This window comes from Anopheles nili, chromosome 3 (assembly GCF_943737925.1).
Source record: "Anopheles nili chromosome 3, idAnoNiliSN_F5_01, whole genome shotgun sequence".
NCBI classification, from domain to species: Eukaryota; Metazoa; Arthropoda; class Insecta; order Diptera; family Culicidae; genus Anopheles; species Anopheles nili.
Window position 1 is genome coordinate 10,908,163 of NC_071292.1, and position 26,965 is coordinate 10,935,127.

The 26,965-nt window shown below is 49.0% G+C and overlaps 1 protein-coding gene across 1 annotated transcript in view; it reads left to right on the top strand.

Moving 5' to 3' along the window:
* The window catches only part of LOC128726528 (pneumococcal serine-rich repeat protein), a 119,842-nt gene that overhangs the window by 77,722 nt on the left and 15,155 nt on the right, over positions 1-26,965 (top strand). The window contains exons 2-5 of the mRNA XM_053820343.1: positions 19,027-19,207; positions 19,308-19,433; positions 21,236-21,381; positions 23,366-24,454. Of these exons, the coding sequence (XP_053676318.1) occupies positions 19,027-19,207; positions 19,308-19,433; positions 21,236-21,381; positions 23,366-24,454 (1,542 nt within the window). The remainder of the gene's footprint in view (positions 1-19,026; positions 19,208-19,307; positions 19,434-21,235; positions 21,382-23,365; positions 24,455-26,965) is intronic.

Below are 26,965 nucleotides of genomic sequence, written 5' to 3' on the forward strand. Positions count from 1 at the left end.
GTGGAAACGTGTGTTTGTTTCGCCGGGACCTCGCCAGATGGCGCTTTACTCGTAGTGTAAACGAGCCCGGTTCTTGCGGAGGGTGGAGTTGCGCGTTTCTAATGGCACTATCCACGGTTTGCTGTTGACATTCGACATTCGCAGCAAAAAGGAACCGTCGAACGGCATTCCAAAATAACTATGCAAATTGATTTGCCGCAGTCGACCGTTTCCGCCCACGGGAACAACAGCTGCTGCTGCTGCTGCTGCATCCGGATAGCTCCCCTTCCCGAATAGGGGGACAAATCGAAAATCGATTAACAAATTTATTGTCCAGCAGCAGCAGGCACGCCGAAGCGAGAATGAATGGGGGGGAGTAACAATCGAAGCTGGATGCAGGGACCCCCGGAAGCTCGGTTCCATTTCCTTCTGGTACGGTTCTCCCATCCGGCGTGTGCTCTGAAAGGGGTTGGTTGGTCGGAGGACACATCACATGTCGGAGATATGTGTGTGCCTTTCGTTCGTTTTTTTTATTATTTTCTACCCGCGCTGTAGCTGCCGAGTTGACAGTGTCAGATGCCATGCCCCCATCGTTTGCGGACAAATCGAGACAAAACCAGGAAATGTGCCCACGAATGGGAACGTGAGCGTACGACGAGAAAACCGCCTCCGGTAGTGGCGTGTCCGTCTGCTGGTGCACTTTCGCCCAGGACGACAACTCCCCGGCGTGTCGCGGTACCCGAGGTTTGGTGTGGAAGCGTTCCTCGTAATCGCGGATCAGTATTTACTAGAAACACTTTACTCCTTTTTCGCTCTTTTGTTTTTTATTCTCTCGGTCGTGGAGTTTTTCCTTGCGCGCTCGAGACGTTTCCCGGTCGGAGTACAGGACGACGTGCAGTTGACAGTGTCGTTGTTCGTTTGGCAGTCTGCTGGGATGGTGGCTTCGGTCCCGGACCTGGACAGATGTACATTTTTCCACCCCCGGAGGTCTTCTGCTAGGTCTTCAACTAGGCGCGATTTAGCGAACTGCCGTGTCCTGGTGGAAAAGAAAACGCAAGATCTCGGCGCACACACGGGGTCGAGAACTCGACTTGCTTGCCCTCGACCGAATGGGGTGGCATTGGCGTTTGGGAATGGTTTTGACATTCTCATGAATTTTTATGCCGCCTGTCTTTTTGCAACCAACCGGCTCCTGGCAACACTCGGGGATGCCCTTCTTCCCTCGAGGGCGGTTCCAAACGCTCAGTATTCATATCGACAGCTCCACCTCCGCAGTATTGGGCCTGACTTCTTGCCTGCCTGTCTGCCACCATTGGGAGCTGTGGTCCGTTGCCACTGAGCGCGTTATTATTATCTGACCTGGCGGTCGGTTTTTTTTTTGCCTAACCGACAGTTCGGAAGAAGAGATGGCGTTTGGTAGGCGAGATGATGACCCTTCGATGGGGAGTCATCCGCCGCCGACGTACTCGATCGTTTCGAGCTGCTTCGTAAATGCAGCATAAAGGGAAGTCGATGGCGAGTTGAACGAAAAAACACCATCATCCCCCGTGTGTCTGGACGTGTTGAGCGTACCCGAGAATGGCGAACGAATATGGTTTTCGAAATTGTTTTCTGATTTTGCGGACGTCTCGTTGTGGCGGGTGTGGGCGAATGGTTCCGAAGATCGGGATTTCGTCGTGATTGCGATGGGTTTTTTTTTCTCGAGGGAGTTCTGGTATGAATGCTCGCCTTCACAATAAAGTACATTTAATTAACGGAGCGCTTGAGAGGGCGCTGTACTGCTTTTGCTTAGGTGCAAATAAGGACACGCGGGTATCAGAACCGGCCGTGCAAAAAAAAAAAATCAGTGAAACTGTCTTGAGTTTGCAGCAGCTGTATCGCGACTCTGCAGGTGCCTGACAGGACGAGCAAGAATGCAAACATCGTCCCCCAACAGGGTGTGTGTGTGTAGTCGATGTATCAACCGCTGACATCGACTCGCTGCTTCTATTGGTTCGTCAAAAGGCGCACGCGACGAAGAATCCGCAGTAGCGAGCGGGGGAATACACGTTGGCGTGTACTTTATCTGACCGTGCGGCGTGGCCAAGGAAAATCCGAGACAGAAATAACAATCATAACAATCTAAAAATAACAAGATTGCCCGCATCGGATCATGCCACGAGACAGTAAACAACCTCGAATCATCTTCATCATCATCATCATCATCAGCAGCAGCAGCAGCAGCAGCATCATCGCCGCGGTTGGGGAATCAGCGTGAAAAGGGTTTTGCTAAAGCAAAATGCGCGGGTGGTTATGCGGCCAAAGCGGTCCGGAAATCGTCAAACAGCATTCCGATTTCGGTGGCCAATGGGACGTGCGAAAAGCGAGCTCCTTGGGCATCCTAAGACACGTCGTAAGCTCGGCCCGGCGTGTGTTAGTGATGGGACAGATTGATAGTAAGTATCGGTGTATATCGTTCGAAGGGGCCCGGTGTGAATTTCTCACAAGACGGCAACTTTCGAGAGGCGACATAAAAAAGGAAGGGGTGTTTTGAGAAGTTTGACATTCATTTTCGATACCGACGGCGATGGGTGAGGTTCTGGGCTCATATTAGCATAGATATTGCCCGAACACCTAACGACAACGTTGGTCCAACAACCCGGGGGTTTTTATGTGGGGCCATAAAAACGGGTCGTAAAGAGGGGCAAAAAAAATATAAGACTAAACAAACAATCCGATAAAAGATATAAACACTTGTCGTCGTCAACCCCGACCGAACCGATGGGACAAGGGGGGGCCCGTTTCGCTTGACGGCGTGTAGACAAATTGCATTGCAGATTAACACGGCCAGTGCCCATCGAAGCTAATGAGCCGGTTCGATGCAACGAGCGGCAAATAGAATTTGTCACCGGTGGTGGAAAGCCCACCCGGAAGCTGCACCGGAAAAGTGGCCCTGGCCGAGTGGGCACACGAGCGCGTCCCTATCTCACGGTCGGATCTTCCGATCCGCAAGGATAACGATGCAGCACGACGACGACGACGACGACGACTGCTGCTCGGAGAACGGTGCCAAATCGTGCCGCTGAATGAACGACTCTGGATTTGGAGGGCTCTTTTTTTCTTCTTTTTGTTGGTGATGCTCGACAGCTCGCACGGGAACGAGCAGCGAAAAGGCAAAAACATCTCTTCCGTATCCGTAAATGGTCCTCCCGGTTCGCTTACCGTAGAAGGCGACACTGGGAACGATGTAATAATTAATGCAGCTCACCCATCTCGCTCTCTCGGGGTGTGTTTGTTTTTTGTGGTCCACGAAAAAAAAGAAAACAAACGAAGGGCCTTCTTCCGGGAACAGGGAAGCACACGCCACCCAGGGGTTGCGTTTTCAACTGCGTGTGGTTTTTTTTGCTGCGCGTGTGTGTGTGTGTGTGTGTGCATTTATTACGGCACCCCAAAACGAAGGGTGGCAAGCGCGTGCGGTTAATGGTTGCACTTTTTTGTGTGTTTGCTCCCTTTACTGCTGCCACGTTCTCTGTCCACACGTTCGTTTTTGTCCAGCCGTAATTTATGGTGGCTTTTAGTTTGCCAAAAGCAAAGCCACGAGCCACGCGAACGTGCCGCGGCGTAAGGAAGATGCACACTCGAGAGAAAGAGGCCGAAAAAAAAGCGCAAGTGAAAGACAAATCGTAAAGGTGGCGGGAGCGAAAAAGATAAAAAAAAAACGCAACGCGACTTATGAAGTGTTCTGCGTAATTAAAAGTTTATAAATTATGAAGAAGATAAATCTTGATCCGTCGGTTTTCCCTCTCTTGGAATCGAAGGAGAAGAGAGGTGCCGGAGTGGCCTTAAATGGATCATCTTGTTTTGGTTTCGTGGAGCGTTCGGTTCACTTTGCGGTTCGCCAGGGATGAAGTCATACGGATGCACAATATGGCTGAATTTTTGATAGAATGATTGCAACGAAAATCCGCGTAGCATATTAATATCCTTTTGGTTATGCTGACGGCTGACCAAAGTGCAGTGATTGTGCTGCATAAAATACGCTTTATGTCCAACTTTCCTTGAGCTTTTTAAACTCCTTTTTACACAAATTTTGTACATACCTGTTTAAGGGCCTGCATACGCTAAATATACATCAAAAATATCGCTAAAATCCAAAGCTATTTCAATACATCGAGGGAATACAATATTGTAACAAAAGATTGTGGCACTCTCGCCATGAAACATCCGCATGCAGTTGTTTTGTTAGCCATAAACAATCAAATGCCCGAAACACGATACCCGCACTCCACACGGCGATGCTGGGGGGGGGGGAAAATCTAGAATGGAACAACCACTTTCGGTGCGCTCAATTTATGCGACCAAAACAAGCTTCTAACTCACGGAAATGCATCGCCGTTTTGGAGCCGTTTCGTGGGAGAGAGAAAACTCGATACCCCCCTCGGACGCCAGATGGAAAGGAAGAATTAGTTGTTTTTTTTTCTCGATCCAGCTAGAGTTTGCCAGATCGGGGCGTATTATTCATACTACTGCACCTAAGCAGCAGCGTATCTTCGTTGCTCCGTTCTATTGGCATGGCCATTTAAAATTGGCTGTAAACGCGAAGCCAATGCGCCATCTTCCTCGAAATTTTTGGACGGTAATGGCTGCAATCCTGAGATGTTGCCAGATGTGTATCACAAATCATCAAGCCCCATAAAGCGCGTCTCGTACGCTTAAGTACGATTGCATTCCGTTGATTGCACGCGCACGAAATCGGATACGGCTCGAAATAAAGCGCGTCTATTATGTGACTAACGAGCCTTGATAGCTTAGCTACAAACATTATTGACGATCAGATCGGAGCTTCGCGGGGACAATTCATTAAATATCGCTCGCTCACAAAAAAAACCATAGAAAACAAACCGCCCAACGAAACGCGCTTATCGCTGTGGCGCGTGAAACACAAAGAAGATGTGGGTCGTCGCACCGACACTCGCTCGCTCGTGGCAGACACCGCGAGGCCACTAATCCGAGCCAAAAGTGAAAAGTGAAACCCCGTCACCGCTAACGCAAATAAATTGTGCGTGCGAAGATTACGGGGTAAATAATCATCATCGAGCCGGTTCGAAAACGGTGTCAAATGGCTCGCCGTGGTGTTTGTGGTCGGATTTCGTCTGGGCGTCGTGGCGCGCTTCATCAATGAAATATTTGCAACCCACCCCTAGCAAAAAAGGGCCTGCGAAAAAAGGGTAGTAACCGGACCCGAACGGGGATGATCACGCCACCCCAAATACCATCGCGCAGAGAGTGTGAGAGATTGAAGCGGCGAGGTGGTTCGGTCGATCAGTTGTTGTTACTAACACGGCTTCGTTGAAACCGAACCGCGGAAGGCTCGTGATCAAACGGGGTGTGGACCCGAAAATAGCCGTCGATTAGCAGCAACGAAGACCGACAGGATGGCATCACATCCCGTCACGCGGATTTTCCCATCGCGTATGCCCTTTCTGAACGACAAACATAACCCTTTCGGGGTTTTGGGGGACGAACCGCCGTTTGGGCGAACTTGCTCAAGTTGCGCCAGTGCGGGAGCGATCGCGGCTTGTTTCCGTTAATTAACTGGTGAATAAAAACCCGCGCGAACGTATCGTGTAATTAAATCATGCCCACACAGCGCGCTCGAACTCCGCACGATACCGTCAAGGGTTCGAAATGCCTCAGAACAACGGAATCAAAGGATCGTAAGCCAACACAGCGAGCAGCAGCAGGTGCGCTCTGGCGAAGGATTTCGTCCGGAAATAAACGTATCAACCCCGGAATTAATTGCTTGTAACGCTCGTCGGCCGGGCAAGTGACCCCGTCATCAGGACGAGGGAAGCTGCTGCTGATGATGATCGCGAGAGGGAATGATTGAGAATTGGCAGTAATTTGAAGGATCTTCGTGCCCCGCTTTTCTTTTTACTTTGTTTTGTGTTTGGGGCGTGCTTGTCGTGCGGAACGTCGGTGGGATTTATTTCGCTGCTCGTTGGCAACACACCGCTCGGTTACCATTGCCCGTTAGTGTCTTGTAATGTGCGCCTTGTGCCAGGGCGGATTGTGGCGCCAAAGATTTATGCTCCATCGCTCGGCAGCCCCAGGCACGCGGGATGGCGAACGGTCGGTGGGTGAGTTCAATGAGCTGAACGCGTTCGAACCAGAAATAAACTGCGCCCGCGGTTGGGTTTTATTTTAGAAAATGCACTTTTTCCTCCCCCTCGGAACAACCGAGCCGTGAGGATATGGTTTATGTTGGGGTCGAAATGGAAAACATATTACGCTCAAGCGGAAAGTGACGTTTTATTGAAGCTTTTCCGAAATGGGGCGAAAATGGGTGTGCTCGTTAATTAGTGCTCTTCTCTAAATTGTGTGCATTAATTTTATGGATTAAAATGGAGCATCTTGACGAGCTTGGGCACGAGAAGTTTACGCTGCAGCTGTGCAGGGAATGGCTTCACGAAGACAAAAAAAAAAGGAGCACGATAAAATCGCACTTACTTGTTAAGCTGTTTTGCGGCATAAGTGTGTGTCACTTGTAAGAACGCTATCCGTAGTTCCGGTGTTCCGGCGGCACAGTTGACAAGGGCGTGAGTTACAGTATGCTGCAGCGAATTGCATACTAGCAACCGGGGTCGACCGTTTCGTGCCAGCGTGTCAGCGTTCCGTATTTCCGGTGCTGCCCGGGCGGTATAACGAGCACGTCCTTTTTCGTCCTGGCTGTGGCCCCATTCTGGCTGGAAAGCGATGGTTTTCCCTCGTTACAACGTTCTACGGGTCCCGTGACCATTTTTACAGCCTGCTAGCTGGCCACGTGTTTACATCCTGCCATCGTGGAAATGACGGAAAATTCGCACTCAATCGCCCAGTGCCGCAGGGTGGTTAAAATTGTAAAATGTGCTCTTATCTCTTGGCTAATAAACTGGGATTTTTTTTTCTTCAACTTACGAAGAATAGCGGCCGATTTTTCCCCCCAATCGATCGATAGACGGAACCGAATTGCGGAACCTATTACGAAATCGTTCTCTTCGTGGGCGATTCGCTATTGTCACTATTCTCGCCTGGCCGCTGCCGATATTTAGCCGACTTGCGATTGAGATTGCCACTGCAACAGCGAGATAAGCCGTATCCCGCTCCAGTTGGTGGCATCCTTTTCGGCATCAAATGGCGTAAAAACGATCCCTTAGCAGTTGATGCGAACGGCCAACAATCAGACGTAGCAATCGTTACCCGGGTCACCTTCCCATGCCACTGCAGTCCGCACACATCCGGCAAATGGGCCAGATCCGGTGTAATGGAGCTTACAACAACCTGATAGTAATAATACGGCCCATACAGAACGCCAGGCTCCCGCGTTCACATGGCCAGCGCACGTATGGTGTCCTTCCGCGCTTGCTGGCTGTGCTGCTCATAAAATGGCTCGACATCTTCACAATCTGCTGAAAACTCGTCGCCCCTTAGCCACGGTGGGCCTCTCCTCCTTTAGCTGCGGCATGATGTCGGGCAGATAATATCAATGTGTCGCTCGCAATAGCATTGGCTGTTTTTTTTTTGCCCCGTTCAGCCGCGGCCATTCGGTATTTCCGCCACGGCAAGGAACACGCGCGCAGAGCCGTTGGTGTTGCGCCATGCGGGGCAGATATAAATAAAGAAATAAATACGGGCACCAGAAGTTTGGCCCCGTGAGGAAAGTGGGATGAAAAATCCTTACACGGATAAGGAGAGAAAAATAAGTAAATACCGCCGCCGCCGGCTACGAGGCCCAGATCCCGAGAAGGACATGTACCGGCGAGCGATAATAAGCGAGCGACATGAAAACTCTTTCATAAGATTTTGGCTTCGATTCAAGTCACGATGAAGACGCGCGGGCCGCGCCAGGCGGCCGGAACGGAATAAAAACAGCGAAAAATGGAGCACTATACATGCTGTATGGGTTTTTATTTTATCTCTCTGCCCGCGCGGATACTGCTTCGCTCGTTTGGCTCCGGTTATCCCTGGCAACGGGTCTCCCACTTCGGTCAAGGGATGCATCCGGATGGCAAGGGCCAAAAGGGCGTCAAAAGGAGCCTCCAACCGTTGGCCAGACGGGGCAAACTAGCTTGCGGGTTTTTTTTCTGTTTACCGGAAAAGCAGTAAGAGGAGAGCACGAAAAAAACACGAAGCCTCTGGCCACTTCCGAATGGATGCCGCCGAGAGTGACCGGATCGGTGTCCTGATGAGCTTCGTACGAGATTAAAAAATCGCACGCCCCAAAGACGGCGCTCAGGCAAAAGGAACATCTTAAAAGCATTAATGTTCGTGCTTCCGCTTATTGTCATGAATTAGTCGGGGATGGGGGCTTTGGGAAATAATTTAAGTGCCACACGAAAATGGATGCCCGTCCGCATCGTGCAGCGCGCAAGGAAGACGACACGTTATGGTAGTTATTTTCACCGACGAGAAAACAGACTCACCAAAACCCTTCGAGAGTGAGTGAGGTGTCCTGGTGGCGCATCTGCTGTTTTCTGCTTTGCCCTAGTTGAACGAACGAGCCACTCGCACCGAACGATCGTTACGTGGTGGGTTTTACGTGCGCGCTTAACATTAACCATCGTCTTATCCTGGATGAGGTTCAAGAGAGGTGACAAGTGTCGTTAGTCGTTAGTGTTTTTTATGAGACCAAATTGAGTGAGTGGACACTTCAAATGACTCCCCAAAACGCAAGCTTTAGAAGGCATTTAGACTCATAAAGCTCACGTTTTTCTTTAGTAGGTAACAGTTCTGTAACAGTTGAGTATTCTTGAAAGTGATGAAATATTTCCCTCCGATGAAGCGATCGCAAATGTAATTGAGCAGTTGAACAAAACCGTAAATCGATTCTAGGGACCTCACGAGCAGAACTGTTGCATTCCACGTCCGCAGGACTCGCAGGAAACGCTCAAAAAGCTCGCATTTAATGCGCGTCGTCTACGGCATCAACTCACTCACTCGCTTAATGAGTGTTTTTTTTATCGAACTCCGACTCTTTTTGTGGGTTTCCAATGATGCACCCAACAGCAAGTACATTTAACCTTTATCATTTTCCCGCCAGAATGAACGGAAAAGCGAACCCGCTCGAGTGGGCTCCGACGCCAACCACCTACGGGGCATTAATTGACCATCAATTTATTGATAAGTGGCCTGCAAGGACCGTGGAATGTTTGCACCGGGACGGCGACGAAAAAAAAAAGACGGCATCACGTCGTTATGCTATTTATTTTATTTCATGCCTGTTTTGCGTCGCTACTTTCTGACCGCCGGCAGGAGCACGGGTTCGATAGAATGTGCAATAAAATGGATGAGTTGCACAGTGGGAAACCGATGTAGTTGCAACCTCGAAGCCGATCTGGCAGGGAAAAATTGAACGACATCGACGGTAGAAGATGCGCTCGATGGAACACGCCAAGACCAATGGCCACTTAGGCCAAAAGGCTCCAAACCCCACCACCGTTCGGATGGGCCAGCGGCAATAAGACGAATCTAATTGAATTAGCTCGCCCCAAAGGGAGACCGTGCACAAGCGCTGCTGCTCCTTTCGTGTGTTGCTTTGCCGTTTTGCCGTGACGCCTTTGGCCCCACCAGTTCTCAGGTCCTTTCGCCTGATGGTGCCCTTTTACGTGGAAACTTAATTACGGAGCGAGATATATCTATCGCTCGCGCCAATCGTGCCCGTTCCAGTCTATCAGTGCTATCAGGCTGGCAGGTACAGATGGGGCTCATTTCGCTTTACAGTGTCTTCTTGGGCCGTGCGGTCGTTCGTCAACGTCGGCAAAATCCCGCTGGGCGACGATCGCGATAAATTACGGAACGGTGCTAGTTGTTGGATCACCTTGATTGAGACGTTTTTTTGTGTTAGCTTAGCTGCCGTAAATCTGTGGCGCTAGAGGCCCTCTGATTTGGGGCGTTATTTGTGGAAGCTATTTTTGAAAATAACACTTGTATAATCGTAGCTGAGAAGCAAACTGTTCTGCGACTGTCCGAACTATGGGCTTCGGAGACAGTTTTAAGTTGGAAATTGCTTAAAATGTAGAGCTCATATAGGTTTATGAATGCTGTAAAATTAAATGAAAAATATCCTATTCATGTTCTTTATTACTATACCTTTTCTACATTGAAAACCTGCTCATCCTTATCACTTTCGCATATGGATAGTCTTCCTTCCATGCTCTCTAAACCGAACTCACTCCAAGAAACGATGCATACTTCGTGTTCCGCTCGAACGTGGTGGCGACAATCGTCCGGAAGATAAATCGCTTATCCTTATGTCCACCGCAACCACCACACCCAGTGCAGCACTCAGCGACGACGGCAGATTTTTATCATTTCATCGGTTCAGGACACTTCTCTTTTTTTTTCCACCCCAAGCGCACGATTTCTCCGCTTTTGTCACCAGCAATCGGAGCAACCGACGAGGAAACGCAAAGAACCATATTCACCCAGTTCGAGGTGTGCATCCTTAATGAAGCGTTTCCTTCTAATGCTCTATCTGTCCTTGGGTTCACGCTGGCAGCAGCAGTGCGCTGCAACCACCGGTCAGCTCGTGGTGCTAGCCGGTTTCACGAATTCGCAGCAGCAACCGCTCGGTCACGAAACAACAATCGTTTATACAATAAACGGCAACTCCCTCCCCGAGAGGGCAGCGCCACAGCTCCGATTGCGGGGAAAGCAGAGTGGAGCTGGCCGGTTATTTATGAAATTTATACACAAAAGAATGCCATTAAGCGAGCATTAAAACTGATAAATTGTATCAGAAGTTAATGCGTTTCGCTGTGTACTGCCAAAGACATCGCTCGTGGTGGGCTTACGTCGTCGTTCCGTCCGCGTGGTTCGAGTCGGCTGGCTTGGCAGCAGGGTTTGTGATGGGCCTCCCGTTTATGTTTGCGACCAATGCAACGGACCCTTCCGAGGAGTGAGAACAAAAAAAAAAGGCACAGGATGAAAATAAAAACTGCATTCCCAACCGGTCCGAGGGTGAGAGAGTGTTGTTGGCGATTGTGCACTCGGGCACGATCCCGTCGTTTGGCAAGGAAGTTGACCCGACGACGGTTTGTTTGAAGACATGCCGTGTGGGTGTGTGCGCCCCAACCAAGAACCAAGTCAAGCACGTCTTTATAAACGCGTCTGTATCAATGGGGGGAAATATACTCGTTCGATGCCAAGTTAAATATACATTTGACCAGCGACCCACCTTCCTGTCTGGCTCTCGCTGGTGAGAGCCATCATCCTACTGGTCAAGCGTTATTTATGGAGCTCTCGGTATGGATAACGAACCGGAGTGAGGTCCTCGAGCTGAGGTCCATCTTTTAATGTGAAAAATAAATCATTAATCGCCTATAAATTTGCCATCGTCTTCGTCGACGTCGTCTGTCTTTGGGCCCTTCGGGCGTTGCGTGGGGATGCGCTCGCGTTGCGTTGTCCTGTTCGAGTGCACATCCTCGGATCTGTTGGAACCTCATGAAGAATGTTTCGAATGGGGCGAGCGGACAGATTCCACGCGACCGGTTTTTATTTGTTACCATTTTTATGGCACGTGGCGTGAGGCGGATTTTTTTTCGAACGAAGGGCAGTTCAATTCTAGCTTTGATTGAGCTTGCAGCGTGTCACTTTGAGTGGCATCTTTTCCAGCATTTCTTTCTAATTTATGTATCCAAAGCATCTGTAAGTTTGCCTCAAATGCATGCTGATTGAATAAATTTAAATCAATTTCATCTAGAACTCATGTAAGCATACGAGCTCTAAGAAAAGTTTTAAATCTTTTTTTACCATCAATGCTATTTCATCATTTTTTGCTGATAATTACGCTAATAAAACTCCCCGACGGATAATTGATCGGCACGGTACGAAAAAGGACTCTTATTCTGCATTCTCACCCCGTGAAGGTAGTACCTGCTTGCGCTTTACCAACAATTAGCGGCTACGAGCAGAACAAACAAACAACCGGTAGTCGTAATTTTCTTACCACCAATTGTGCACTCCCCAAATTGAGCTAGAACCAACATGCAATCCCACATTCAGAGCCTTTCTTCATTTGAATTACCTCCCCACACAAAAGAAGGTTCAAAAAGTGTTGATTGCACGGTTGGGGGTTTGCACTATCACCGTCATTTTCTTTCCGACCTTCCCACACACGCGAACGAAGGGAAACAATTTTCTCAAATTAGGAATGACTTCCCTGTTTTTTGTTTGTTGGCATTGTCCTTTCCAGGAGTCCTCTTTTTTTTCTCTGCACCATTCTCCACCGTCGTTTCTCCGTGCGATAAACCGAATCCATTCTCGATATTGGTGGCGCGATCTTTCCTCCGTGCCACCGCACACAAGTAGCGTAGCACCATAAATCATCTAACTGCGGTAAATCACGAACGTTTACCGACTCGACGACGCGACCGGTAATGCATGGCCGTCGCGGGTCCAATCCAATCGCGAATGAAAACCAGTCAAAAAACTGCCCGCCATTGCTTCTTCCGCCGCCGGGTTTCCTTTTAGTTTTTTTTTTTGCACTACCAGTTGCATATGTCGCTTCATTTGCCACACCAGCTCGGAACACCAGATCCGAATTCACAGGATGCGTTTTTTTTTGTGTGTGTGTGCGCGTGTTCTCCTTCTCGCCCACTCTATTGCTCAATCTATTTCCGCTCCTGGTGCGGGAAATGAAGCTTTACCACACAATCCTTTCACTCTGTGGAAAAAAAAACCTGCCCTTCCCATTTCCCGATGCCGCGGAAAACATATTCGTGACTTAAGCGCGTTATATGGATTAAATTTCCACGATCATACACACTCTCTCCACCCTAACGAACGGAGCGTTTCTTCTTTTGGTGTGTGGGCGGCGGCGGCGGGGGCGTGTGTTTCCTGTTAGTTTTCCTCGATCCTTGCAAGTCGATCCGGTAACCGGCGGAAAGACAAACAAATACGCGAACGAAGCGATTACACTTTCGGTAATTACGTATGATGGGTGTTTTGTAGACGATAAATCGTACGCCCCGTCGACGGTCCACGCGTTGTGGTTTTTTTCCGCTCCGATGAAAGGACGCACGAAAACTTTTCTGAAAGCCCACATAACTTTTAAATTTCATCGGTGCTCCCGCGAGACAGACACGGTTGCTTCGAGAGGATGGGAGAAAAATCCCCTAAATCTTCATCATTTGCATGACGTCGGCTTTTACAAACGCCGGTTGGGGAAATTCGCGAAAGATAATGATAGGGTGGTGGATAATTTACAGAATAAAAACTTTTACTCTAGCCAATGATCTGCTTCCGTGCGTGCTATTATGAGGAAGTGTATTAAGGAACTTTTAAAACGATATCATTTGGAAACGTGCAACAAACAGAAGAAGCTTCCAAACTATTATTTTAAATGCCGAATATTAAAGCACATGACCGGTTTTGTTTAAATCATTTCCCTGGGTCGGCAGCTGCTGCAACAGCTTTCCTCGTCGGAAGAAGACATTTTTGGTTCGTGCTTTCTTATCGCGATATCCGGAATACACACACGTAACCTTAAACGGCTAGTAAAAGAGCAGCAAACAAACGAAAAAGGACCAAAGATCCAAAAACAACGGCCGCAATCTGCTATTATTTATTGTGGCCATAATTGAATAGATATTTATTACGGTTACGGTGGGCGGTGGCACACTTTGGGTGGCTTCTTTACGCAGCTTCCGCATCCACGGAGCCCGCAGGTTTGCGACATCTTCTTTCGCGCACTCGTCGGTTTCCTCCAAAGCTTTGAGGGCAAATTTGCGCCCACAATCACATAAGCTTTTTTTTTTGCTGCTCTTCCTTCTCCGTTAAATCTGGCGCGATTTGGATCGCCCGGGAGCGAAAAGCGAAACCCTCCATTTTCTCCTTGTTTGGGTTCGAGTAAACCCTCACCGCATGAAACTGCCGGATTTTTTTTTACTCCCTTTGCGCCATCGGTCCAACCGACCGGTCGCGTGTAGCATTAAATCGGGATTTACTACCAGTATGTGACTCCGACCGGGAGTCCAAGATTTCACTTTCCCGGCCTACGGCATCGTTCTAAAAGCCGCCCGCACGAACCACGAGCTAGGGAATTCATTTTCCGATTTCCCTCCCACGCGAACGCCGGCCAAGCGGTAACAGGTGTGTGCCGTACGTGAAAATGCAGGCAGTTCCATCGTCCGAAGGGTCTTTAGGCTTCGTGATACATAAACCTGGTGGGTTTCAAGGGCCGACCTTTCTTTTTTTTTTGGCTCTCCGGTTTCGGAAGAAAGCAAACTGTGTGCCTTCAAAAACTAGAGAAACCCTTGAGCCTCTGGCATCTTGTTGTAGGCCAACGTGCTGATAAACGACTGCGCGGTGGACGTTGGCATAATTTTGCTCCTTTCTAATCCTGACTGAGTGCCGGCCGAGCAATAGCGGGTATGTTTCATCCCCACGGATGCGCTTCCCGAAATCCAAACGATGCAAATTATCGTGACTATTGGCGGTGCGGTTCAATTGCACGTTTAGCGTGGTGTGCGCGCTTTCTCTCGATCTCGGGAACGTTTCTCCATCAGCCGGGTAACGTTTAACGATAATGGTAGCTCATCGCTAAGACCCAAAATTATGTGCCTCATTCGCTGTAATGCAACGGTTTATATTTAATTTATATTTTCCCTTATTGCGCTTCCCCGGGGAAAACGAATCGGACCCGGGCTCACTCACTCTCTCGCCCATCAGTCAGTCGTCAGAGTTAGTCCGTCCACTGGTGCGCCAAGATACCACCCTGTGCGAGATACATCGGGTAGTAAATCTGTCCGCGTGTTGTGCAGAAATCCCTCGTCGCTGCTGTCGAGGTTTAGTGCACATTTGCATGCATGAATCCGACCACCTTCCCTAGTGTACCGATCGCGAAAGTAAATACCCACGCTTCGTTCCAAGGATTCCCCGTTCAGGAAGCGAGCGACAGCAGCGCCATAAGAGACGCGAAGCGCACTAATCACGGACTTAGTGAGTTTTCGCTGCCACCCTACCGGTTCGGGCTCGTTTTGGAGAGGGGAGTAGCTTGTCTGCCGCACGGTGAGATTATTCAAATTTAACAACACCTTCAACAGGCTAGCGCAAGCAAAGCGAACGAGCGGCGGCCCCCATGAGCGTCGACGTCGTCGTAATGGCCATAACCAAGTGGCATGAGCGTGGCCATTCGCAACAATGTTAGGACAGGGTAGTGACAAACCACGATGAAATCCGTATGTTTATGAGTTTGGCACTCGTGAGGCGATTCATTCCGCCCCGGCAGGGATCTGGATCGGAAGAGATAGGCAGGCGTCGGACACACACAGGCACGAGCACGGAAACGTGCAACAATTCCGCATCATTACGTGAAGATCTTGCGAGAGCTGCTGCGAATGTTGAAAAAAAAACCAACTCCTAGTTTCCTTCCGTCAGTTGAAATTTACACTAAAGGACGTCCTCGAAGGACTCGTTCTAATGGATCCTTGTGAAGAGCTCAAAAGCGATGAGAGGAGTCCACTCAATGGGCATCTCAAGAACCGATCGACTACACGGGGTCCGGATGGTCAGTCTAATGTCTTACTTCCGGGAAATGTCATGCTTGGCACACGCTCCAAGAGTAGGGCGTCAGTTTCATTCTGCTTCCCTTTTTATGGCGTTTTTTTTCCGCGGGATTATCCATTATCCTTGGGATCAGATATTTGGCACGCTTGTGCAACCGTAATTGAGTTACATCACGCGAGTAGCTTACTGGTGGATTTGTCCCCGGTGTAAGTGGAGCGAGTTTGTGCGCCTTTCCCGACTCGCATCCATTTCTACACGCTGCCCCAGTGATGATGCACTTCTGGCTTGGGCTTTGCTTATGATTCAGCAGTTTTGTAGCGTATAGAGAATCCTGAGGCAGCACTCTTATCGCAAATCCCTTTAGACAGTGCACTCATGTTGCGGTTTTCAGCAGAGATTATTCAACCTGATCTCTTTTTTAAATGACATTTGATCCATTTAAGCAAACGGTTCTTGAAAAAATGACGTAAATTTCTTATAACTTGCGCAGCTTTGAAGTGTCCGATGACCTTAGTTTTCGAGTCTAGCTTTGTGTGGTAGATTGCACCAATAAAAGGGTTCCCGATCGATCCGAGAGAATTAGCCCAGCACGTGGGTTGTGTGGAAAATTGCCCTCCTTCACGATTTGGGCTCGATCGCACCGATCGCGTCCCCATTCCAAATTGCATGTAACCATTCCGCATTGCCATGTAACACCGTCGTTGAGCCCACGCACGTAGCATTTCCAGTCGATCCCTCGTCAGCTCCGATCACCTACCAAGGGTCTGACACCCGCCCAGTCCGTGCAAGCGGCGCGTACTCAAGCGCATCCAAAACTAATCGAACTATGACCACTTCCGGTCGCGGCGGACAGAGCACCGTGGAGGCGAGAAACGACCCACCCCCCCCAGGCGCAGCTACCCTTGGCGTGCTTTCAACGAGAGACACTCTTCTCCCTGGGGTGGGACGGTGAAACGATACGCGAGGAAAATTGGAAAAACCAGCGACGCAAAACCGAACCCCAGGGCGAACGCCGGACACCACCACGTGGAACTAATTAGTCGCTAATTGAATTGAATTAAGCGTGCAATTGTAGGTCTCGCGCGCGCTCACCACCACCTTCCACGCGTGCGTGCGTTGGTCTGCTGTCGTCGGGCGTGTCGGAAGTTTTTCGTTGGCCTTCAGGGCGGGCTGGCCATCTTCGGTTACGCACCCCAAGACTACGGTGTAAATAGTTCCCTCTCGTGGATGGTGCCGGCTTGTTATCCGATCTGTGCGCCATCGCGATACGGTCGTGATCAGAAGTCAGCATAGATCCAGCTTTTTTTTTTGTTTTTCTATGTTTGTTTTGCTTGCGATCTTTTTTCTTGTTTTTTTTTCCTCTTCTCCTTCAAAACACCGTACCTTTCCGTGAGCGCCCTCTAATAACTCTCCCCCTTAACTATCAGGGAGCAAGATCGCTCGAAGGCACCACCCAAGAGGCGCATGTATTTCACTGTCATCTCCAATTATCGATTAATTAGACCGAAAACCGACGAATTGGTGCGGCAGGACGACGCCCGTTGTGCGGCGGGGAACACGAAGAAAAAAAAACATACAAAAAAAGCACACACACACACACACACTCGCACGCGTCTCGTTTCCGCGGAATGCCGCCTGTTTGTGCTTCACTTGCTCCTTGGTAGGTCGTTTCCACGTGGCCCACGGGGTGCCTCGGCCAACGTTGGAACACCTCCGCGGGCGGAATGCCGACCGTCTCGAAGTGAATCGTTATTTTCTCATTAATTAAGCGTGGCGCGTGCATCGCCAGTCAGTCAGAAAGCATTAACAAAAAGCCCCCGGCGGCCGTGGCCATGACGACGTCGGTGGATGTGGCAGGATCAGTGACATTGCTTCGCTTCGCTCACGGGAAAGGCTTTTTCGCCTCGGTTGGGGTGCAAGTGCACCGATGCAAGCCCACCTCGTGCTGGTTTTCTGGAAGATGAAACTCATATCCATCGCGGCAGATGCCACACACTGGTGGGTTGCATTTTGCTCCTATTTGTTTTATTTCTGTTTATCACCGAGTCGGAAGGATGGTGGTGTGTGCTATTTTAGACCTGGCACCAGTTGGCGAGCTCGGTGTCTGGAGAAAATTAACGAAAAGCCGGTGTGACAGTGTGTCGCGGTTCGTAAGCGCACCATCGCTTGACACGAGCCCGATTTCTTGCGGTGGGCAGGTTTTCTTGCGAGTAAAAATGTGGCATTGTCTCTTTCTTCGAAGCCCCGAAGTACATTATCACGAGATGATGGAGAGCTGCGGTAGTGCATGGGTTTGATGTGTGAAAAAACAACTCCGCCATACCCGATTACGATGACGCATGTAGTGCAAGGACTCGCACATCACATGGCGGATGACTGTTTTTCGGCACACAGGACCTCATTTTTCAGGCATGCGAAAAATCCTTTCCACTCTTTTTGAGGGCAATTTTCGCAAGCAACATTTTCTCCACTCATACTTACCTACCCTTCAGTGATTGCTTGCGCAAATGACACTTTTCACTTATCGGATACATTATCTCGTTTGTGTGCGCTCTCCAACGAGACTCCCTTTCCCCAACAGTGATTCTCGTTTAGTTTACCAAACTAACGTGCAGTGGAGGGAAACGAAAAAAAAACCAACCATTCGGCGTCCAATCCGGGGTGTCGCTTGCTGTCGGAAAGTTTTTCGCACGCTTAAGCCATTAAGTAATTAATTTACCATTTTTCTCGCAAAGCGAGTTTGCGGTGCGTATACCTACGGGTGCTTTTCCCCCATCTGGGCCGGGGCCAGGAGCTCCTCCTGGGAAGGCCAGCGAGAGGGTCCTATTTAAACTAAATACCGGAATCGGCTTCGGTGCACTATCGGGCCAGGTAAGCGCGCACAGGAAGAAGCCCGGAATCGGTGGATGTGGAAAACACTATCGTGTGTCCCCGTCTAAATTAAATTGTGCGCCAGTTTGTCTCCCCACCTGGACAAACTGGGTTTGCTTGCCGGCTCGGTTCCATTCGCTTTATCTGATCCTGTTTTTCTCGCTCGCTTTTTTTTTGCGCCGGTGCATTGGAAACCCACCGAAATGGGGGGATTTTTCCTGCCGTGCGTGTGCGTTCCTTTTTGTAAAGTTTCAATTCCGACAATTCAGTAAATGAAAAATCCATTCCGTTTCGTTTGTTTAATGAACAAGCCGGAACGCTGGTAGCAACTCGCGGGAAGGATGATTTTTCACGGTAGATGGGAGACTTTTTTCGTGTTGCTTGTCTCCCCTCGATCCCGATGACGGTATTCGGTTCAGGAGTAATATTTTATAGTGCCCCAATGAAAGGGTTTCGTTGGAGGAGAAAAAAAAGGACTGTTTGTGTGACTCATCCGCTCAAGCGGTTCTTGCTGCCGTGGCGTAGTTTGCGACAATGTTCGGGCGACGGAAGCTAAATGGCTCAATAGTTGTGTTTTTTTTTTCGTTCATTCAAGTTCACATTTCATCCAGCTAATTTTTCCCATTTTCTCTTATCCTTATCCCCTTCCAGAGCACATTTGGGATGTTTACGTGCAGCGCAAGGGCCTCGGCGACAGTTACGGCATCCTCGGCACCTACCGGCTTTGCATCACCGACAAAATCCTGTCACTGAACCGCATCGGAAGTGAATCCACCGCCAACCAGGAAAAACGAGCCGACGTGGTCGAATTTGCGCTGGCATCGATACGACGGTAAGTGCCGCATATGAAAAGTTGTCAGACTGCGGGATGAGAAAAAATAAAACATCCACGATACTAAATCAGCTAAATAACGCTTGTTTCGATATTCCAGATGCGGACATTCTCAGCGCTACTTTTACCTGGAGGTCGGCCGCAGCTCGAAAACCGGTGCCGGCGAGATTTGGATGGAGGTGCAGGATTCCATCATCGCGCAAAACATGTACACCACCATCATGAAGTAAGTGAGACGCGAAAAATTCACCCAGCGTTCAGCAGAAAGGTCACTTCCGGTGCGATGAACTGCCCGGGGGTGGCGTTCCTTCGTTCCACGATCGCTGGCGCTTCATTTGTTGCTTAAAACAATATGGTTAAGAACGAGACGCGCGTCTGCGATTCCCATACACAACCACCGGCAAATGGCATGCGGCCGTAGTCCGTGATCTTCGCCAAATGACTCAATCTGTCCGGCGCGAAAGTGGGCAGGCAGGCAAAAGAAAAACCTCCCCCGACACGTCTTTCAGACCGATGAAATTGTAAAGAACAACCGTGCTACGCCGGCAGAAAAGTGGCGCGCAAGACGGTTTTTTTCTCTCTCTCTCTCTCTCTTCGCTGCCGTGGCTAAACGATCTTTTTCATCGGTTTCCTTCCCGGCTTGACATTGTCCAGCCCGGCGGGGTAGCATTTGTAATCGTCCGTTCGTGGGAGCTGACGATTTTTCTTTTCATCCCTGCGAATGCGGCTCCTTGAAATTTCTCCAAAGAAACCGGCTAACTAGATTGGCGGGCGATTTTCTCCGTGTTGGATGCCGCCGTGGAACCATTTCTTTCTGCCTGGGTGAAATTTCAACCAGATCTTCCTTTCATTCCCGCCCAAAAGAAAATCGAGAGCAAACAAAAAAAACCTGTACTCCGAGACATCCAACCGGAAGACATGGCATGTTCACAGCTTCAAGCCGAGCGTCGTCTGGCTGCTCCAGCCAACCAGTACCGAGGTTTGAGGTGTCCTGCGTCTGAGAGTCGATGAGGGAAAAACCCCAACACCATACAACGCCACAGGACCTGTTGCGCGCGTGCCGCGACATGGGTGGCAAGTGACACACGGCAGGCTACGGTGTGTGCGTGTGTGTGTGTGTTTGGATGTCTCGTCTGCTGCTGTCCCGCGGCGCAACCGTCGGTCGGACGCCGCCGTCGTTCATCAGGAATTCAGCACTTTTTATTTGCTCCATTTTGCTCGTTTCACGTCTGAGGAGCGCTTGCCCATTTTTTTTTCTCTGTCGTATTCTGTTGCTACCCTCGAACCCACGAACATCTTGATGCCATTACGCTTGCCACCCCCGTCGGTCGGACAACATTATTTTTTAGTCCCTTTTCTCAAGCACCAGACGCCAAAAACCGAAAGGTAATCGATAGCAAGAGCTAAGGCACCCTTCGGTGGCGGTGTCCTGCGTTGCGCCCTTCGGTTTGCTGCTGGTGTTGGTTGGTGATTTAACGCAAATTAATGGATCCCAAGATCCTTGTGCGGTGGTGATTCGGACTGTTTGCGCTCGGTCGTCAATGATCCCACGTATAGTAGCCACCCGTCGATAGGGACCGTGGCAGTGATTACGGTACACACACGCGTGTTTTTACGACCCAAAATACGACCATTTTGTTCTTGACATGCGGTTCCCCGTCGGACCCGTGCTAAGGACGAACAGGAGACGAATCAATCAGCGCGCGCCCCCTGCTTGGTGGAGGAAAATTCAGTCAAGTGTCAAATTAGCTTCCTTTTTTCTCTTGCTTTGGTTTGCCCGTGGGTTCGAGAGGATATTGACTGGAAAATCGGTTCGGGTGATAAATAACGCGGCTCGTTTGTGCCTTCGGTCGCCTTCGAAACGCGTCAAAGGCGACAACCACAGCCAGCTTAGCGTGGCTCTGTGGCTATGGGCAACAAGTCGTGTGTGGGTGTCGTTCGCTTTGATGTCCGTAGGTAGGAAGCTAACTAACTTTCCACGTGTGCGCACACGCTCTCTCTCTCTCTTTCTCTCTTTCCCCCATTCAGGTCGGCGAAAAGCAAGGATGAAGCTCTCGGTCCCATGATACGGATACGATCGTCCTCGGCGAATGCCGCCTCCAAGCCAACGTCGATGTTGTTCCGCCGCCAGACGCACACCGGCCAGAAACCGATCAACTGCTCTCCATCGAGCGGTAAGTGCTCTTTTAGTTTTCATTTTTTTTTTGCGTTTAACTCTACGTTCCGCTAATATTTAAACTCGCCCTCTCCACACCCCCCTTTTCTCACTCTCCCGTTTCACCGACACACCTGGCCTTCTCGGGCCGATCCTCCCCGGAGTCACTCGGCAATTAAGAGGACTTTTGGGGGGAGTGGAGGAGGATGATATATGGGTTTTAGAAAGTATTCATCCCTTCTTTCCCGCTGCCAAAAACCTTCTCTTTTCGCTCCTGCCCCCAACCACGTCCAAAACGCCAAACTTTCTCTACCCTTAGGTATATAGCACCTGGAAATGTTGTTTGCTCTATAAGTTATTCACCTACCCTTTTATTCCGTTGGTTACACTAGTTACACCTTATTAAATGATTGTGTTTTTTTTTTAATGATTAATATGCTGAGCCCTACATACTTGCTCACTCGTAGACAGTTTTAAACCTCTTTGCTAGATGATTTTCTGCTCTTCCTATCTTATTCACTGGTTGCTGTCGCTCACCTTAGATATGGTTAAACTAGCGCTCAGCTCGCCACCAATGATTGCCTTCTAATGTTTGTTAGACGATGTTTAGTTGTATATTGCAATTTTGTTTTGTTTCGTTTTTTTCCCCCCTGAAATATGTTTTTCCTTCATTCGATCGTGTTTTGAACAAAAAGAAAAGAAACAAAACAAACAATTTCCATCCGTAACACTTCTCCTTTCTTTTGTCCGAAGGAGCTATTCGTTTCGTTCCAAGCCAATTTGGTGTTTCCCATGTACGCAAGTGTCTCTTAACTACTTCATGTAAATGTTTTAACCGAAAATCGTCGCTAGGCTACGGAAGATACGATTAAGATTGATTAACACAAAGTAGATTTATGTTTTTTTCCATTCCACCCCCTTTTTTTGACTTTTTGTTTGTTTCTGTTACCTCCAATAATTTTACTTACTTACGCGTTACTGAAGCAGTGTTTCATTTTCGTTGATGTTTGGTTTTGTTTTGACATCGTAGAAGTGTTCCGTAGGCGTTAGTGTGAGAGTTACCTCATATTTTAAATATTCGCGTTTGGTATAGTTTTGAGAGCCCTAGTCCGTAGTTTAGTACTCGTTTTTTTGTGAGCTAACCTTCTCTAAAGCCCCCGTTGTTTGCGTTTCCTTCTCTGTACTTATCCTAATTCCGTCGTGCCAGTCGGGCAATTCTAGTGTAGTCGTGCCTTAGCGCTAGGATATAAGTCGCCCTTGTGTTTCAGCCACCACTTGTGTTGTATTAACGTGTGCCCACTAAAATCCGTGCGAAAGGTAATGTCTTCATCTGTCACTGGTCGTTTGTTGTTCCGTCGTCTAGCGAAAGCAAACGGTTTATGTAATGTCCTGTCATTTTATTTTTCACTCAATCAATTCACCAAACCATGAACGAATCGACTTCTCTATTGTGAAACGAATTTGCGAGCGCTCATCCATTCGTCAAACAGCGACATTCTGGTGCATCATTAAACGTGGGAGATCTTTCGGTTCGGTTTTCGTTGTGGATCATCCTCAGGAGCGTGTGATTTGAACACGTCCTGGAATTCCCACGTATTTGGGTTTTAATCAAACTGAGCTATTCGTCGTTGAGATTTTGGTTTGTTCTTTGTGTTCGTCTACTTGGTCCACCGGGAAGGGCTTTTTTCCACCACAAGAATCGATCTAATCTACTTTTCGGAAGGTCCTAAGGAATCAACCTCCACAAGCTCGATCGAATCGATGGAGCCATCGCTCAACCGCGTGAGTGATGTGCATTCTTAGCTGTCTGTTCTTCAACGTCCCCTTTTCTTTTCCCCGTCCTGATCGAATGCATTCACACACTCAACATCCCGGCTCCTTCCAGGCTTCACGAGCTCCCAAGACCAAAAAACACCCCCAAAAAACATCAGCAAACTTCAAGCAAACCACAACGAGAAAAAAAAAACCATTGCAAATAAATTCACTCTGTTCGCATCTTCCAGAAGAGCAGTGCTCGCAAAAGGCAAGCAATGGGCAGAACTCCGAATCCTCCTCGTCGGCCGCCAGCATCAGTACGGTCGTGCTGGTCGGATCACCGCCGAAGGGTTCCGGAGCGAGTGGCTCAGGTGCACCTGCAGCACCACCACCGAGCTCGAAACCAAGACCGGCCGCGTTGGCCAATCCCTGCCTGCCGGAAAATCACCAGCTCGGCCCGTGCACCTCTTCCTCCTCCATCGCCAATACTTCTGCTACTTCCGCCACTGTCTGTACTGTTGCGTCTACTACCGCTGCTACTACTGCTGCTACTTCAACCGCGTCCGCCGTAGTCAGCACGTCTTCATCCGCCCTATTCGCGGCACCATGTTCCGAGGTGCCCGCGATGGGCAACCCGGGCGCCATGTTTGCCTGTTCGCGTAGCAGCACCTCCTCTCTGACCAGCATCGGGTCGGGTTCTCCGAGCGATGCGTACGTTCCGCTTGTTCCTGCTGGCGGTCGCAGTGCCAGTCCTAGTCAGCATCCGCTTGTAGGAACCGGTGCTGGAACGGGTAGTGTTGGTGGTGGGACTCCTGTTGCGGGTCGCGCCAGTTTGACCGGATCACCACGGCTTGGTGTGACTGCTCAGTCACCGAGTTGTCGGCGAACATCGCTCAAAAAGTCCTCTTTCACGGCGATCGATGGCGGCGCTGCATCGCCACTGCTGTCTGCGAGTCAACGTGGTCTGGGAGGTGTTGCTCAATCGCAACGCCATTATCACCACCAACACCTGGCACACGGCTCTCCCATGCTCCCACCAGCCTCCTCTAACCTTCACTATCACAATCACCTTCAACACCATCATCACCATCATGTCCTTCATCATCATGGTGCACAAGCAGCAGCAACAGCAACAGCAGCACAGGCACCGGCACCAGTGCCTTCGACAGCTACGGCGGTTTCGCGCCCGGGTACTCCAATCCCGGGAGCGATCGGTATCGGATTTGGGGGCACCTGCAGCAGCAGAAGTAGCAGCAGCAGCATCAACAGCAGCACCGGCACCAGCACCAACACCATCGCCGGTACCAATGAGTTTTCGTCCTCCTCGATTGACCATGGTACGCCTAAGAATATGTTTTTTTTTTGTTTTCTTTCTTTTTTTCTGCCACCCTACAACCCCATATGATCCCATCTTCCCGATCTTCTCAAACTTCTGCTGGTTGCAGTTTCACTCTCTCACGCCCCGTTCCTAATCAACGATCTCCTTTTTCCCGCGTACCATTTCCCTTCGCTTCGTCGGCATATCATCGTATGTGTACTTTTGGTACTTTTGTTTCACCGCAAACGTTAGCCACTTTCATACCCTATTCTTTCAACTTCTTAATTTATCTATTCCGGTGTCATGTGACCATCATTTGTCCGTTACGCGTCGATGTTGAAACCGCTTTCATTGTACTTTCAATTCCATCAGTTTCTTTGTACTAAAATCTGCTCACCGTGAAGTACTAAAAGCAACAACGAATCTTTCAGTTTACATGTTTGTTTGGTTACAATTTTTTACGTTCTTTTCTTTTCTTTTTGTTGCGTTCATTATCTCTGATAGCTCTCGTTCACAATGTGAGAGCATTTCTGTTCCTTTTTTTTAATTACATTCACCTTCGATCTTTATTTGCTTTGCTGATGTACCTTTTGCTTTCCTGGTTTTAGTTCCTTCGTTTTTATAATGATTTTTTTATTCGCTTCTCATGCCTCATTGTGATGTTCACATACTATCGCGCTCCTCTCATTTCATTCATTCATCCACCTACGGTACAACTTTTGAATCCTTTTCCCTCCATCGACCGTTCTCTTTCTCCTTCTCCTATTCTTCCTCCTGATTCATTCCCTTCCGGCCCTCGTTGCAAACCCAGTGAGAAGTGCGTTTTGATGGTCAAAATTTTCAATACTTCAAAATTTAAACCTCCTACTGCACACACGTTCCACGATGGTACGCTAACGCAATGCCCAAGCGCTCGTTGCTCGCTGTTGTCTATTGCTTTGTGCTTGTGCTGCTAAAGTTCACCAATATATTCGGCCTCCAGCTCGCTGCCTGGCAAAAGGCTCTCCGAGAGCGCTCCGTCAGTGGGCTGTTCTCGGTTAATGTTTCCTTTTTTTTTTGTTTTTGGTTGGCAAAATTATTAGATCGAGTTTTTTTTGTTGGTCTTTTTGCTTTGGAACTCAAAATTTTACTTCATTTTGTTTTATTGCAACTCCCAAGCACACTGCCAAATAGACCGCAACGCATTGAGTCACTGCAAAATGTGGCAGCAATTTTATATACGCGTTACCTAGCTTTCCTCTCACCCCCTTTTTTGGACTCAATTTCGGACTTTTCGGCCTCAAGGATCAAAACTCTCTTCGCATCTCGTACCCTGCTGGGATCGGGTTGAATGTACGCTCCACTGTTAGTCGTTGAAATTCATCGTCGGAATGGATGGATCTCTTACGCGTAAGCAAGGATGATGTTGTCGATGGGCTCCGGGATCGATGCGAGCTTAACAAAACTCACCAGTTCTTCCGTGTCGTAGATTATTTTTCAAAAAACCCCTAAAGCAACATACAGAGCCACAGCGTACTATTACGCGATAAGCGAATTAAATTGAAATGGGAAGATCGCGTAGCAAATTTCGCAGAACCGTGCTTGCGAGCTCGAACCTTAAAAGCATAAACTAATAAATTAGTCATACTCAAGCGTGACTAATTGACTGGACAGCTAGACCAGCCAGGGATGGGTTGCGTGGAGGACGCAACGTGAGAAGCGGGCACCCACAACTAGCCGCTTCCGCTCCGCCATCGTTTTGCGTTTAGTTTAATTTTCAATTTGTATCTAGCTTGGTTAATTGCCTCACAATGGTCGGTACAAGCAGCCCCCCGGGCACGGTTGGAAGAAGATGATGGAAGGAAAAAATAGACAGACAGAAAAAAAAAACAAATACTCAAAGAGAGAGGAGAGAGAGAGAGAGAGAGAGAAAAAAAAGCTGCTGCCTTTGCGTCACAATGCTTGTTAACTGACTCAAACCTGCCGCGGCAGGTCGTAGTAGCATGAATTATTGATGCCACGTTACCGGTGACCGCTCTATTTTCCTCAGCCGGTACGAAAACGAATAGGGCTCGAGGTGAAGATATGCCAGATGCATTAGATTACAAGGTACAGATAGTCAAGGTAGGCAACGTTTCGCACCGTAGAACGACACGACAGAACAGAGGATCAACATCGGTTTCCTTCCGTCCTCGACAACATCGTCCGAGCAAGCTCGTTGATTATGTCTTATCTCATTGTGCGAATGTGTGTGTCTATTCCATGTTTAAGAACCAAAAAAAACATGAGGCGAGTCCTTTCCACACCAAGAGACGTGGAGACTGGCGTGTGTGTTTTTCTGTGTTTGTGTGTTTGTGTGTTTGTGTGTCGGCTGCCTAACTAACTCCCAGGACCTCGCGTGTTGAGCAGGGAGTGCTTCACTGGTTTAACATTGAGCGAACATTATGTGGGAGTAATTTTTTTTTATGTCTGCGGTTCATCTCACCACGACGCCATCGAAAGTGTAACACCTTTAAAAGCTTCTCTTCGATGACGAATCCTGCGTTCCACT